General features: G+C 41.8%; 1 protein-coding gene across 3 annotated transcripts in view; it reads left to right on the top strand.

The window, feature by feature from the left end:
• dock1 (dedicator of cytokinesis 1) overlaps positions 1–14,821 on the top strand; it is a 667,847-nt gene that overhangs the window by 218,475 nt on the left and 434,551 nt on the right. For all 3 annotated transcript variants that reach the window (XM_078564873.1, XM_078564874.1, XM_078564875.1), the window contains 2 exons: positions 2,290–2,396; positions 12,047–12,174. In XM_078564873.1, coding sequence (XP_078420999.1) covers positions 2,290–2,396; positions 12,047–12,174 — 235 coding nt within the window. The remainder of the gene's footprint in view (positions 1–2,289; positions 2,397–12,046; positions 12,175–14,821) is intronic.

Consider the following 14,821-nt stretch of genomic DNA (forward strand, 5'->3'; position numbering starts at 1 on the left):
TGCCATATGAGCCTTTGAAGTCAACACCATGTTAATTTCACTTCCAGCCTGGAATTCCACACCTTGCATCACCTGCTGTGTGAACCATTGAAGTCGAATAGGAAGGTGTAAACAATTACTTCTCGTGCCTGGTCCTTTTGAAATTTAGATTAGATTTTACACCTTGTGCCAATCACCATTTGTGCCTTTGTAGACAGGCTGGCTTCCCCAACTTGACAATGTTCATGCTGTTATTGGGGAGCTTAGATTTTTAAAAATTCATTCATGGGATGTCGGCATCGCTGACTTGGCGCCAGCATTTATTACCCATCCCTAATTGCCCTTGAGAACGTGGCGTTGAGCTGTTTTCTTCAACCGCAGAAGTCCATATGGTGTAGGTACACCCATAGTCCTGTTAGTAAGGGAGTTCCAGGATTTTGACCCAGTGACAGTAAAGGAACGGCGATATATTCCCAAGTCAGGGTGGTGTTTGGCTTGAAGGGGAACTTCCACATGGTGTTCCCATGCATCTGCTGCCCTTGTCCTTCTCGATGATAAAGGTTGTGGCTTTGGAAAGTGCTATCTAAGGAGCCTTGGTGAATTCCCGCACTGAATCTTGTAAATGGTACACACTGCTGCTACTGTGCGTCGGTGGTGGAGGGAGTGAATGTTTGTTGATGTGGTGCTAATCAAGTGGACTGCTTTGTCCTGGATGGTGTCCAGCTTCTTCAGTGTTATAGGAGCTGCACTCATCCAGGCAAGTGGGGAGTATTCCATCACATTCCTGACTTGTGCCTTGTAGATGGTGGACAGGCTTTGGGGAGTCAGGAGGCGAGCTACTCGTCGCACGATTCCTAGCCTCTGACCTGCTCTTGTAGCCACAGTATTTATGTGGCTAGTCCAGTTCAGTTTCTGGTCGATGGAAACCCCCAGGATATTGATAGTGGGGGATTCAGTGATGGTAATGTCATTGTATATCAAGGGGCGATAGTTGGATTCTCTCTTGTGGGAAATGGTCATTGCCTGACACTTGTGTGGCATGAATGTTACTTGCCACTTGTCAGCCCAAGCCTGGATATTGTCCAAGTCTTGCTACATTTGGACATGAACTGCTCCAGTATCTGAGGAGTTGCGAATGGTGTTGAACGTTGCAGTCATCAGCAAACATCCCCACTCCTGACCTCATGATGGAAGGAAGGTCATTGAAGAAGAAGTTGAAGATAGTTGGGCCTAGGACACTACCCTGAGGAACTCCTGCAGTGATGCCCTGGAACTGAGATGACTGACCTCCAACAACCACAACCATCTTCCTTTCTGCTATGTATGACTCCAACTAGTGGAGAGTTTTCCCCCTGATTCCCATTGACTCCAGTTTTGCTAGGGCTCCTTGATGCCACACTCGGTCAAATGCTGCCTTGATGTCAACAGCAGCCACTCTCACCTCACCTCGGGAGTTCAGCTCTTTTGTCCATGTTTTAACCAAGGCTGTAACGAGGTCAGGAGCCGAGTGGTCCTGGCGGAACCCAAATTGGGCATCAGTGAGCAGGTTATTGCTAACCAAGTGCTGCTTGATAACACTGTTGATGACCCCATGGTGTCAAGCTTCTTGAGTGTTGTTGGAGCTGCACTCATCCAGTCAAGTGGGGAGTATTCCATCACACTCTTGCCTTGTGCCTTGTAGTTGGTGGACAGGCTTTGGGGAGTTAGGAGGTGAGTTACTCGCTAAAGGATTCCTAGCACCTGACCTGTTCTTGTAGGAGTACGTGATGTTAAGTTTGAGCAACAATTCTAGAAATAAAATTTTAAAACTCATACATAGCACTGGCCATTTCATGAAATGAACAATCAAACTGCCTATTTCATGATCCGTGCATTGGGTTTGCCCAGTTCATGAAATGGGCTCTGCCAGTGCCCATTTCATGAAATGGGCAGTTTTGCAAATTGAGTGTAACATGTGCGAGTGTGTAGATGCATCAAATTCAAATCGATTAAATAGCATGAAGAATTCTTTATTTCTACATGCTGGAAAACAATATTTTAAATATTGAGTTATAAGAACCTATAATCCAAGGCCTTATCAAACCACAAAACTGTACATTATATTTTTGTCTGCAGTCTACCGAATCTCTTAAGGAATCAAAATTTAAGTATTGTAAGAATTTATTTATGATTTAGAAAATTGTACTGAGCTTTTTGTGGTGAACCTCATTAAGAGAGAATTTTGAATATAAGCTGTTTTTTGATAGTCTATTTAAGGCCCTAATTCGATCATAATTTATTAATGGCTTGTCTAATTGCCTTTCTGTACAGTAAACTGTTTACAGACTTTATCCACAATGTTCCACCGGGCAGACTTGTGCGTCAGAAGCTGCACTGTTTGATAGAAATAGTGCACAGTGACCTCTTCACACAGTATGGTGAGTAAGAATTTCTAGTAATTAAAGTGACGTTTTTATAGTGCTGGGGCCTCTTCCAGGCTTTGATCTATGCTTGTTCTGTGGAAAAAAATGAGGATTTCAACCAATTAAATTAACTCCACGAGAGCAACAATATCCTCCAATGCAGCTTCTAATTCAGTTTTCTGTAAGAGGAAGCTCAAAAAAATGCTTTTGTATCAGTAAACACCTCAGCGTTTCTAGTGCTTTACTTTATAAAAAAAATGTTAAAAACTCCAGTTCTGATGAGTAAATTAACCAAGTTACTTCTGTTGCATTGTTACATCTAACTTTTAATGGGTTTCAAATTAGCATGGAACATTGATTATAATATAAATTATCACAGCTTTGGAGTTCATGCTATATTCAGAACAAAGTTATGAAGTTATTGCTTGAGCGTATGAAACATATTTAATTTTCCATGATGCTTAAACTGCATCCTTTTTTCGTTGTAAAAATGTACCTATCATCTACGGTTACTGCAGCAAATGCTGTAGAGGTTTTAACAATTTCGCCTATTTTCTGACTTGCCTAAGTGGAACTATTTTAAAGTGTGCATAATGACAGCATCTTGAATTTTATGCTTTTGATGTTAGTGCCTTAATAAAACCCCACACAGTTAAAATTACATGTCTGCTGTTCTGATGTAACAAAATTTGTGCTATGATGTATATAAATAAAATTTGTGGCATTAATTTAGTCTTACTGTTATCAAGTCTCCATTTTGCAGCTGACTTAGTAGATTCTTAGTTAGCCTTGTTGCAGCAAAATCCCCTTGAACTACTGCATTGGAACAAAATTCCACTATGCATGTGGAATTTTATGATGCGAAGTTACCTTTTCTTTTCCACTTGGCACATTATGCCTTTGTGAAGTCATCCGAAATTGGCTGTCGTAGATCTACTTAGATTACTTTCTTAGTTATTCATATGCCAATTGTTAACGTGTATAACTTTTTCGATGCATGTTCTTTTATAAAGATTAATAAAACATTGAGAATGCGTAATGCTATGTCATTAATCATTCAGGTTTGTATCAGTGCAAAATGGAATGAACAGAGATAGCTAATCATTGTTATTTGTGAACAGATAGTTAATCCTTGGCAATCTTATCTGGAGAGATTTCTTTGAAATGCAAAAAAATTGTTAGATTATTGATTTATCAAGGTCATTGTAAGATCAATGCTGATTCATTGCATGTAGTGGGCAAGATGATGAAGGTTGAAATATAGAGCACCTGTGTTTAGAATTATTAATTTTTCTTCATTTGCTCAAGTTCCATGTAGGTGCAGTGCTCTCGCTCTCTCTCAGCTCGTTACCCCCAGATTTGTTGCACTGGCTTCCTGTTCCCTGGCTAATTGGCTTTTAAGATTCTTGTTCAGTAGTCAAGTCCTTACATGGCCTGGCCTAGCGTAATTCCGTGATCTCTTCTACCTCTGCATTCTTGCTCAAAACCATCTGCTCCTTCAACAATGGCATACTCATTGTTTCTTCACTACAGGGAGTTCTCCTTCAGCCAGGCTGCCCCTATCCCCGAAGCTCTTTTTACTCCTGGACCTTTGCCTTGTTACTTCTCTCCATGCCTTCAGAATTAGCCTTCTGGCCCTTCTCTTTGACAGTGCTTTATTCCCAGGTGCACTTTTCCCCCTTCCTTCTCCTGCTCTGTGTCTATGCATTTTTAGTCACCTTGAAACATTGCTTCATTTGAGGAACATTATAGAAATGCAAGATGTTGGGTGGACACAACATCGTGTCTCGCTGTGCAAAAACATATTTTGGTAAATGTATATTACTCTCTGTCCTTTCAGCAACAGTAGGCTTCTCTGTTAATTTCATAAGAAGCATTTCACAGCAGTAACTGTTTGAACTCCCATTTGTTAATTTAAAAAATACTTTAATTTATATAGCTCTTTTCGAGACCACTGGATGTCTCCAAGCTTCTTGTAGCCAATGAAGTACTCTGGAAGTTTAGTCATTGTTGTAATTTGGAAATATGGCAGCCAATATGCATACAGTAAACCCCCACAAACAACAATGTGATAATGACCAATATTTTTTAGTGATGTTGATTGGGGGATAGATATTGGCATGGACACTGGGGATAACTCATAACTCTTCTTCGAAATATTTACATCCACCTGAGCAGGCAAATGGTGTCTTGATTTAATGTCACATTGAAAGACAGCGCTTCCAATAGTGCAGCACTCCCTCACTACTACACTGCAATGTCAGCTTTGATATTTGTATTTAAGCCCTGGAGTGGGACTTGAACGTAGAACCATGTGAGCGGAGGTTAAAGTTCTACCAACTGAGCTGCAGCTGACACTTATTATTGTTGAACAATTCAGATGATGTTTTGTGAACTTTTATGTTCATGGGAAGGAAGTATTTTTTCAAAGTTTGTAAGGTCCCCTCGGTTATTTGTAGATCCAAATTTGCAAAAGTTCTTTCATCTTTTTTCCCCATGAATGACATTTTTCTGTTTAGTGGCATTCTGTGACTACTTCTGTTGGTATGTCTCCACTCAACAGTCACATGGCATAAGACAGATGGCAATTCCTAACTTTCAAGTTTACTTTTAATGACTCTTGCACAGCATCTGTCGTCCATTGTTTCAATTTTGAAGTATGAGGCCTGCTTTATAATTCTCACAATGGTTTAACGGTATCACTGCTGCCGAGTAAACCATGACCTTAGTCTCGGGGTTGAGACCCTGATCCTTAGACACGCTTCCTCAGGCAGCCAAAGGTTGAGCCGGCACATTGGGGCGATGATGAATTTTGTGTCTATGTCTGCCTTTATTGAGAGGAGGCTCTCAAGCTAGGGAAAATGGTCCACATTTTCCAGGGTTTTGCCATTTACCTTAATAGATGCGGGGAGGTGTTTTGCTGTGGGACTTGGAAGAGGATCTTAGTTTTCCAGGTGTTTAGTGAAAGTCCTATTTTCTCTGTACTGCTCTATGCTTTGGAGACGTACAGCAGAAAACTGAAAGTACTGTAGAAGTACTACTGTTAGTACCTTCACAAGATCCTCCAAATCCAGTGGCAAGGAAGGTGGTCCAACAGCATTAATCACTCAAACGCAGCTCCACTGGGTGGAACATGTCGTTCGTATGCTGAACATCACACTTCCGAAGCAACTGTTCTACTTGGAACTGAGTCATGGCAGTAGACTCCCAGGAGGTTGTCCTCAAGGTATCGATGAAGTGATCTATCATCTACAGTGACTCATGGAAGTTCCTGGCTGTTGACCAAACAAAGTGGAGAAGGTTTATTTGGGAAGGCACTGAGCACCTGCAAAGACTTCGTCAGGAGTTCGCAGAGGCAGTGTTGAGGGGTCGGAGAGAGTGCACAAACCTCCAACACCTCATCAGCTCGACCCTTAAAGCACCACCTGCCCTGCATTTGGCAAAGTCTGCAGATCACAGACTAATTAGACATCTCAAAATCCATCAAACTGGTGTGGAAGCAATTTATCCTCGAACCCGAGGGAGTGCCTCAGAAGAAATTAAAAGCATCTCCTCATGAATTGAAATGGGGCCCTGGTTAAAAAAATTTTGAAGCTTGGTTCTTGCTACTGGTTCTTGGTACAGAGATATCTCCACTCCAGAACACTCCAAAATTAAATGGATATCAGATGTGAATGAGTAACAGTCTGTAGCCTCCCCACACAGCCTCTTCCACATTGATTACATACTAAACCTTTTTGTATGCCCGCTGATCCGATTCCAGACAGATGTGAAGTGTATGGAGCGTTTAAGTCATTGATTGGTGTGCAGGTCATTTTGTTGCTTAAATTAGTTCCAAACTTAATGTAGTCTATGTTAAATGCAACATTGGGCTACAGCTGGCCTTGATAGTGAAGTCAAACCAATTTCTTCCTGATTTTTTCTTTTTAAGAAAGCATGATTAAGGATTCAGCTCTGAGGACTCATGGTGTTGTGCTTTCAGTCATTGAAAACCTTTCATAGCATGGCCAGCTTTGTTGCTTCTCTCTCTCAGACCATCATGATGATGGTGGGACATCCCCTTGGGACTTTTGCTGCAAGGCTTTTAGCTATAGATGTACTAGCAAAGGTAACTTTGATCCCTGTGAGGACGTGTGGCTTTGAAAAAAAGAAGGAAAGACTTGCATTTAAATAGTGACTTTCATGACTTCAGGATGCCCCAGAGGGCTTTACAGCCAATGATGTATTTTTTGAAGTGTAGTCACTATTATAACGTAGGAAATGTGACAGCCAATTTTCACACTGCATACTCCCTTTAAGAGCAATATGATAATGACCATGGTGAGATAGCAGTGTAGTGGTAATGTCACTGCACTAGTAATCCAGAGGTCCAGGCTAATGTTCTGGGGACAAGGGTTCAAATCCCTATACGACAGTTTCTAGCAGTTGAATTTAAGTGATAACCTTGGATTGAAAAGCTAATCTCAGTAATGTTAACCATTAAACCATTGTTGATTGTCATAAAAAAACCCATCTGGTTCATAGGAAAGGAAATCTGCCATTCTTACCTGGACTGACTCCAGACCCACAGCAATGTGGCTGACTCTTAATTGCCCTCTGAAATGGTGTGGCAAGATGTTCAGTTCAAAGACAATTAAGGTTGGGCAACAAATGCTGACATTGCTAGTGACACCTACATCCCATGAAAGGATTTAAAAAAAATCTGTTTTAGTAATGTTGACTGAGGGATAAATATTGGCCAGAATACCAAGGAGAACTCCCCTGTTCATACTATTTCACAAAATAGTGCCGTGGGACCTTTTGCGTCCAACTGAGAGGGTAGATGGCGCTTCAATTTAACATGCCACATGAAACCGCCATCTCTGACAGTGGGGCATTCCCTCAGTACTGCACCAGAGTGTCAGCCTAGATTTTTGCGCTTAGGTCTTTGGAACCTTCTGGCTCAGAGGTGAGAATGCTACCAACTGAACTATGGCTGACTGAAATACCGAGTAAGGTGATTACTTAATAGCAGAGAATATTTCACATTTTGAACCCTTTGGAAGAAGCGACCATGTGGAATAGCTTCTATATCAGAAATCACTCACCATCCTGACTTGGAAATATATCGCCATTCCTTCACTGTCGCTGGGTCAAAATCCTGGAACTCCCTCCCTAACAGCACTGTGGGTGTACCTACACCACATGGACTGCAGCGGTTCAAGAAGTCAGCTCACCACCACCTTCTCAAGGGCAATTAGGGATGGGCAATAAATGCTGGCCCAGCCAGCGAAGCCCAAATCCCATTGATGAATAAATTAAAAAAAAGAAATCTTTAGATTTCAACGGGAGAGACTGCTGACCTTGTTTGATAAGCGTAATGTAGTTAGTTGATGGTATAGCCATCCGAACAACTTCTTACAAGTAAGAATGTCTTAATTAAAAACTACCTCTGCTAGGTATTTATTTACTTGATTCTAATTCCAGTGAAAGGTCAGTCATATCTCCTTGAGTTTTCAAGACTTTTTGTTCACGTTGCAGCTCAGTGAAACATCAGTCATGTTGTGGATATAGATAAAAAGGAAAGGCAAGTCCTTTACCCTGAAGTGAACAGCAGTCCCTCCAGAAGAGTAGCAAAACATGGATATATGTGGCATCAGATTTAATTCACAGACAACACTCAAGATGTAAATGACCTCTCTTGTGTCATACGTGAAACTTATGCACAATACAGATTCTACCTGGAATGATTTGGCTACTGTTTAATATCTATTATAATCCAACATATGGATTATTTGTTAATGTGGAACATATTGGCAGATGGCAAGCTAGTATAACATTGTCAATGGGTGCATTAAACAACGATTCCTGAGAGTACGATGCTATGTGGTTTTATGTTGCTGAAAATTGCCGTCTTTCTGTCAGAAAAGTTTTGTAGCTGTCTTTTTGAAACCACTTACTTGGGGACTAGGTTAAAACAACTCGAACAATTAAAAATTTAAGGCAGAGCCTTTTGTCCTTTCTTGTTAGATCCTTAAGAGTTTAATCAAGGGCATTGTTCAAGCTGGCCTTTGTTAGCAGTTGCTTTTTGGTGCAAAATTGATTAAATATTACCACTGAATATTCAGTAGGGAACAAGAAAAAACAAGCCTGCTAGTGGAATAAATGTGGAAATAATACCAAGGAGGCAGAGGGGAGAGATGCATATCTGATCAGGTTGTCTGAGAATGCAATGTGGTCTTAATCCCATATCTCCCAATATCTCAAACCGTGGCAACAATTAATATTCATTGTTACATGTTCCAATTATATTAAAATCCAAACAAAGGCCCTTAAGGTATTCCTATTACAGTATAAGAATGAATCCATCCAAGAAGGGTTAGTCGACCCAAACTATTCCATACCATCTGAGATGGAATTACTTACAGATTGGTTTACACTCTTCCAGCAGCAATTAAATTTAAATCCAAATATTATTCTTAACTGGTCTTGGATAACTTTATGCTTCACCACAGTCTATATAGACAGCTAATCCAAATCGTTCATAATTTCTTATTTCTTGTATTCTCTTCCTCACAGTTTTCTTGTGTAATGTGCAAACTATAGAGTAGATTACAGCAGTGCAAATAGTTTTGTTGTTTGAGTGAATTATATAAGAAGTTACAAATCTGGAATCAAATAATAGCCTGACAGATAAAAATTTAAAGTGGGCTTAGATTATAAACACCACAGGCTTAACAAAGCTAACTCTCGGTTGGCATTAAAGCTGGGGAGTAACAAATGGCTCATAAATGAACTATCGGAGCTAACCAAATAAACTTTCATTTTGCCGGACTTTTTTTTGCAACTCTGAGTTGGTATTTCTCTTCCTCCTTCTTTGATTTATAGGCCCAAATCTTCCTGCCTCCGGATTGCTGGAGATGGGTCATTATTGGGAGTTGTGCATCAGGACCCTGCGGAAGCCCTGACACGTGGACATATGTGGGAATTACCCAGGAAGTTTAAACTTTCGATGGGCTGATTCTCTGCTGCCAAGGACCTTCTGCGAAAGTCTCTGACCCTAAGCTTAGGGTGGAAACTTTAGCTAGATACACGCGACTTACCTGTGTACTTACTCTTGAAATGCTAGGCAGTTTAAAAGTCCCCCACCCACCTGACCGCTCTGCAACCCGACCCGACTACCCCCTGAGCACCGGACTACCCCCAAGACCTGACCCAACCACCCCCTGCCCTCTTGACTACCTCCTGACCCCACCTGACCACCTCCTCCACCTTGACCCGACTACCCCCGACCACCCAATCCAGCTACCACCCAAAAACATTCCTCCCCCCGACCACCCAACTAGAACTGCAACCCACCTCACCCACCTACCTATTTCTTTGTTCACCCACTTATCCATTCACTCACCCATTCACTAACCCACACATTTCATTAAAAGACTTGGATGTTTAAAAACTTGCCTGAATATGGCAGCTAGTGCCATAAAAAGGGGCCTACTCCTTCCCCTGATTCTACTCAGCTCGTTGGACTTAGACAAGAGAGGCTGTGCTCCACATTGCTTCTGCCGGGAAGAAATGGGTGGTAGAGTTGAGTGTGTGAAATCTTTGTGAGTAGCGGCAGTGCACCCAGATGCTAACCAAAGTATCTTCTATTTTGCTGTAAAAATACATGATATCAAAAAATGACAATGTACTGGAAACAGCAAAACTTATGGGCCTTCCCGATATCTTGGCTGAAGTACAAAGATGTGTTCCAGAGCTAGCTGCACCCTTAGCCAAGCTGCTTCAGTACAGCTACAGCACTGGCATCTACCTGACAATTTGGAAAATTGTCCAGGCATGCCCTGACCACAAAAAACAGGACAAACTCATTCGGGCCAATTACCGTCCTCGTCAGCCTACCCTCAATCTTCAGCAAAGTAATGGAAGGTGTCGGTGACAATGCTATCAGGCAACACAGAGCCTGCTCACCGATGCTCTGTTTGAGTTCCACTGGCAATTCTTGGCTCCAGACCTCAGAGCCTTGATCCAAACGGACAAAAGAGCTGAATTCAGAAGTGAGGTGAGAGTGACTGTCCTTGAATCAAGGCAGCATTTGATCGAGTATGGCATCATAGAGCCCTAATAAAATTGAAACTGGGAGTCAAGAGAAAACTATCCACTTCTTGGAGTCATATCTAGCACAAAGGAGGATGACTGTGGTTGTTGGAGGCTAACCATCTGAGGCCCAAGACATTACTGCAGGTGTTCCTTAAGGTAAAGTCTTTGGCTCATCTATAGCTGCTGCGTCAATGACCTTATCTCCATCTTAAGGTCAGAAATGGAGCTGTTCGCTGATGATTGCTCTGTGTTCAGTGCCATTTGCAACACCTCAGACACTGAAGCAGACCATGCTTGTATGAAGCAAGATCTGGACACCATTTAGGCTTGGGGTGATATGTGGCAAGGAACATACGCACCATACAAGTGCCAGGTGATGACCACCTCTAACAAGAAAGTACCGAATCATCTCCCCTTGACATTCAATGACATTACCATTGCTGAACACCCTACCATCAATATCCTGTGAGTTATCATTGACCAGAAATTCAAATGAACCAGCCATTTAAATACTGTGGCCACAAGGCTATGATAGGGGCTGGGAATTCTGTGGTGAGTAACTTGCCTCCAGACTCTCCAAAGCCTGTCTGCTACCTACAAGGCACAAGTTAGGGAGTGTGCTGGAATACGTCCCACTTTCCTGGATGAGTGCAGCTACAACAAGAACACTGAAGAAACTTGATACCATCCAGGACAAAGCAGCCCACTTGATTGGCACCCCGTTCACCACCAGCATCAAGTGCAGCAGTAAGCAGCATTTACAAGATACAGAGCAGAAACTTGCCAAGGCTTCTTTGACAACACCTTTCAAACCCGCAACCTCTTCCACCAAGAAGAACAACAGGAGTAGACATGTGGGAATACCACCACCTGCAAATTTCTCTCAAAGTCATATGCTACACTTACTTAGAACTGTATTGCCCTTCCTTCACTGTTGCTGGGCCAAAATCCTGTCATTTCCATCCCCCCCCCACCACACACACACACACACACACCACCCCCCCCGCCACAGCACTGTGGGTGTACCTACACCACATGGATTACACTGGTTTAAGAAGGTGAACCACCACCTTCTCAAGGACAATTAGGCATGGGCATTAAATGCTGGACTTGCCGGTTACACTTGCATTCCACGAATGAATAAAAAAAATGAAGTCAATATGACAACATTAAATAAATTTTTTCTGTATAGAGTCATAGGCCAGGATTTTCCGGCCCTGAACTGGCAGGATTGTCTTGGGTGGGATGGGAAAATTTGGAGAGCTGTTGACTTTTAACAGCTCTCTGAATTTTCCCATCCCGCCCGCGACGATGCCCGCCTGTGTCAGGGCTGGAAAACCCAGAGTCATTGGGAATTTTTCACTTAGCTATTACAATCCTATTTATAAAAATTATGAATTTGCAAGGAGTTTGTATATGAAAATGTAGTAATTTATTGCAAGGATAATTTCTTTACTGCTGAAAATACATTTGCAGTTTGGGTGATTTTTCAGGTTTAAGAAGCAAAATAGTGAAAAATTAACTTCTGCTTATTACCTAACAAGAGATTTTGTGTTATTTTGAATGGTGCCACTCGCTGTGCCTAGACTGCAGAGACATCCTTCTACCAATGATGACTGAACAACTGAAGTATCATTTAGAGAAACAAGAAGAACTGGAAGCATGCTGCCATCTCCTTAGCAACATCTTGGAAGTACTCTACAGACAGGATGGGGTTAGTAGTTCTACCTGCTTGTCAGTTACAACTTTTCAGTTTATCTTTTGATATGGATTGACAGCTTTTCATATGTTAAAATGTAGTATTTAAATTATAGTTTGTTTCTATTTTAGATTTTATTATAGACTTATTCTTGTCTGTGTTATCATTGTCTCAATCTGCCATAACTGTTGATGGAATCTGTTTTCTTTGTTCTCATTGCTTAATGTTTTTCTCTATTTGTTATGAGACCCAAACTTACCTTATTGTCATTGGGAGGCTGGAAGCTACAACTCGCAGCATGCCGCAGGATGCGCGGGACAGGAGTGGGCAGCAAATGCGCGATGTTAGGAAATAGAGATCGTTTAAGTAAATTATGTGTATTTGGGTGTTAGGATAAGGTATATCTTTAAGTTTAAGTTTAATTTATTTTTTTTCTATTTGTGGGTTATAAGATGAAATCTGGAACCTACTTTTGTTTTTGAGTGGAGACAGCAGGTCTAAAGCTCTGTTTGTATACCTGCATTTCTGAGTTTACGACTCCTGAGGAGAAGTTAAAGCGAACAGTTAGAGCATAAGATAGTAACTTGTGTTACCCTTACAAATCTGTATATATCTGTAAAGGTATAGTTGTGGGTGAAGGAGTATTGTAACATAGTTAATTCTTTTTTGTTAAATAAATGTTTTATTTTGTTAAAAGTTTTATCAGCTCATTCCTGTGACCCTGTTCATTAGCTACTCTCCACATATCTAAACAAAAAAATAAAAGCTAGGATCTGTCAGCTGGATTCCACCCTGGGATCAAGCTTACCAGTAGTAACATCAACTGGGCTTATAACAGCAATCTGACGTTTTTATAGTTCTTCAGGCGAGGATGGGCCCAGTGTGCCTCCGAAAAAAGTAAGCGGTGCAAAAATCCTAATCATGTGACCCAGGGTTAGAGCGCCATAATTGGAAAGGAGCCCGAGATAGGGAGAGGCCCCAGTTCAGAACTAAGAGGAGCAGAGAAAGAGGCTCCAAGCAGATTAAGGCCTGTGGTTGGTAGACTTTAAGTGATGAGGGCACAGGAGAAGTCCTGCTAATAGAAGAGGGCTCAGGAGAAACCCTGGCACTTGAAGGAGGCAGCAGAATGTTGGTGACTCTGTGCTATGGGCCATTAAGGCAAAGGTATGCCTTTGGACCAGTAGTGTTCTGCTCGGTGCAGCTAATGACCTGAAGTGCTTGTGAGTTGGTGCTGTAATGGAGACTCTGGAAGCCAGAGAAACATAGTCTCTGGAGAAGAGATTGAAATCCTGCGAGGTGGGCTGTCATTGAGGTTGTCCAAGTTGGAGCGACTTTTGGAGAGAATTCCAAGGCGTGATGTTTGAAAGTGAAGGTTGGAATCCCTCGTGAGATTGGTTGACTCTGTGCTACTGACATCTGGGTGGATTGTTGAGAAATCCATAGAATCTATTTTGTTCACATTTGCCATTTATTGAGCACTCTGGTGTGTTCGACCGCAGTTTGCTTGTTAATTCACATGCACCTCATGTTGATCCTGAATGTTAGAGTATAAGATAGATTTTGTAAATGGTTTTATCTTTGATCCTGTGTCGTAAAGTTTATTTTTGTTTGTTCAAAACCTGTGGAATCTTCTGTCTTCATCCTCTTAGCAAGTGTCTTGAATTTCAAACTTTTGTCCACTTTAAACAAAAAGTTATTGGTCCTAAATCGAATTGTACCAAAAGCTTGGGAGTCTGGTCCAGGATCATAACACATTATAATTGACTGTTTTCTTTATTTGCCAATGAAATTATGTCAGAATTTCTTCTTAACTGCATTCTTCCAAAAAAGAATTCTGTTGCATCAGTTGTATCAAACAAAAACCCAATGATATTTCAGCAAAAACGTGTAGATATCAAGGCAGCATTCGACTGAGCATAGCATCATGGAGCCTTTGCCAAAAACGGTCAGTGGGGGTTGGTGGCCCCTCATTATTATCCTAAGTGGGCAACTTCTTAAATATGATGCTCACTGCTGTAATTAGACCTTTCATTTGATTGCTCACTGGCCTGCTTGCTCACTCTTTCTTGGGATCGAGGATGACTTGCTTCCACTCTGATTTGCTGGGTTCTGAGATGGCTGACTCTGCCAATTGCGGGACATGTGGTACCTGAAGGATTGGTTAGATGGGTTGTTTGGAGGTTTGAGCACTCTTCAAATTTGCAAATTCCTGGCGGAATTTCTCAATATGTTTGATGCCTTCCTAGATGAGCCTTCTCTATTTCTGTTCGCCACAAGCCAGGGGCTCCCATAAGTCACTGGGGATGTTTGACCTTACCAAGGATGCTTTGAGACATCGCTAAAGCGTTTCCGCTGTCCTCCTGGGAGTCTCCTGCTGTGACCAAGTTCTGAGTAGGCCAGTTGCTTTGGGAGTCTGGTGTCAGGCATAAGGCACTATGTGACCCGACCAGCAGAGTTGGTTTTGAGTGATTATCACATTTATGCTGGACAAGTTGCTTGGGAGAGGACACTGCAGTTGAATTGTCTTTATTGCCATTGGATTTGGAGGATCTTGCAAAGGCATTGATGTTGGTACTTCTCTAGTGCTTTGGGATGCCTGCTGTAGGTTGTCCAAGTCCAAAGTATATAGGAGCATGGTGATCACTGTTGCCCAGAAAACCAT

Source organism: Cetorhinus maximus, chromosome 20 (assembly GCF_964194155.1).
Source record: "Cetorhinus maximus chromosome 20, sCetMax3.hap1.1, whole genome shotgun sequence".
Lineage (NCBI taxonomy): Eukaryota > Metazoa > Chordata > Chondrichthyes > Lamniformes > Cetorhinidae > Cetorhinus > Cetorhinus maximus.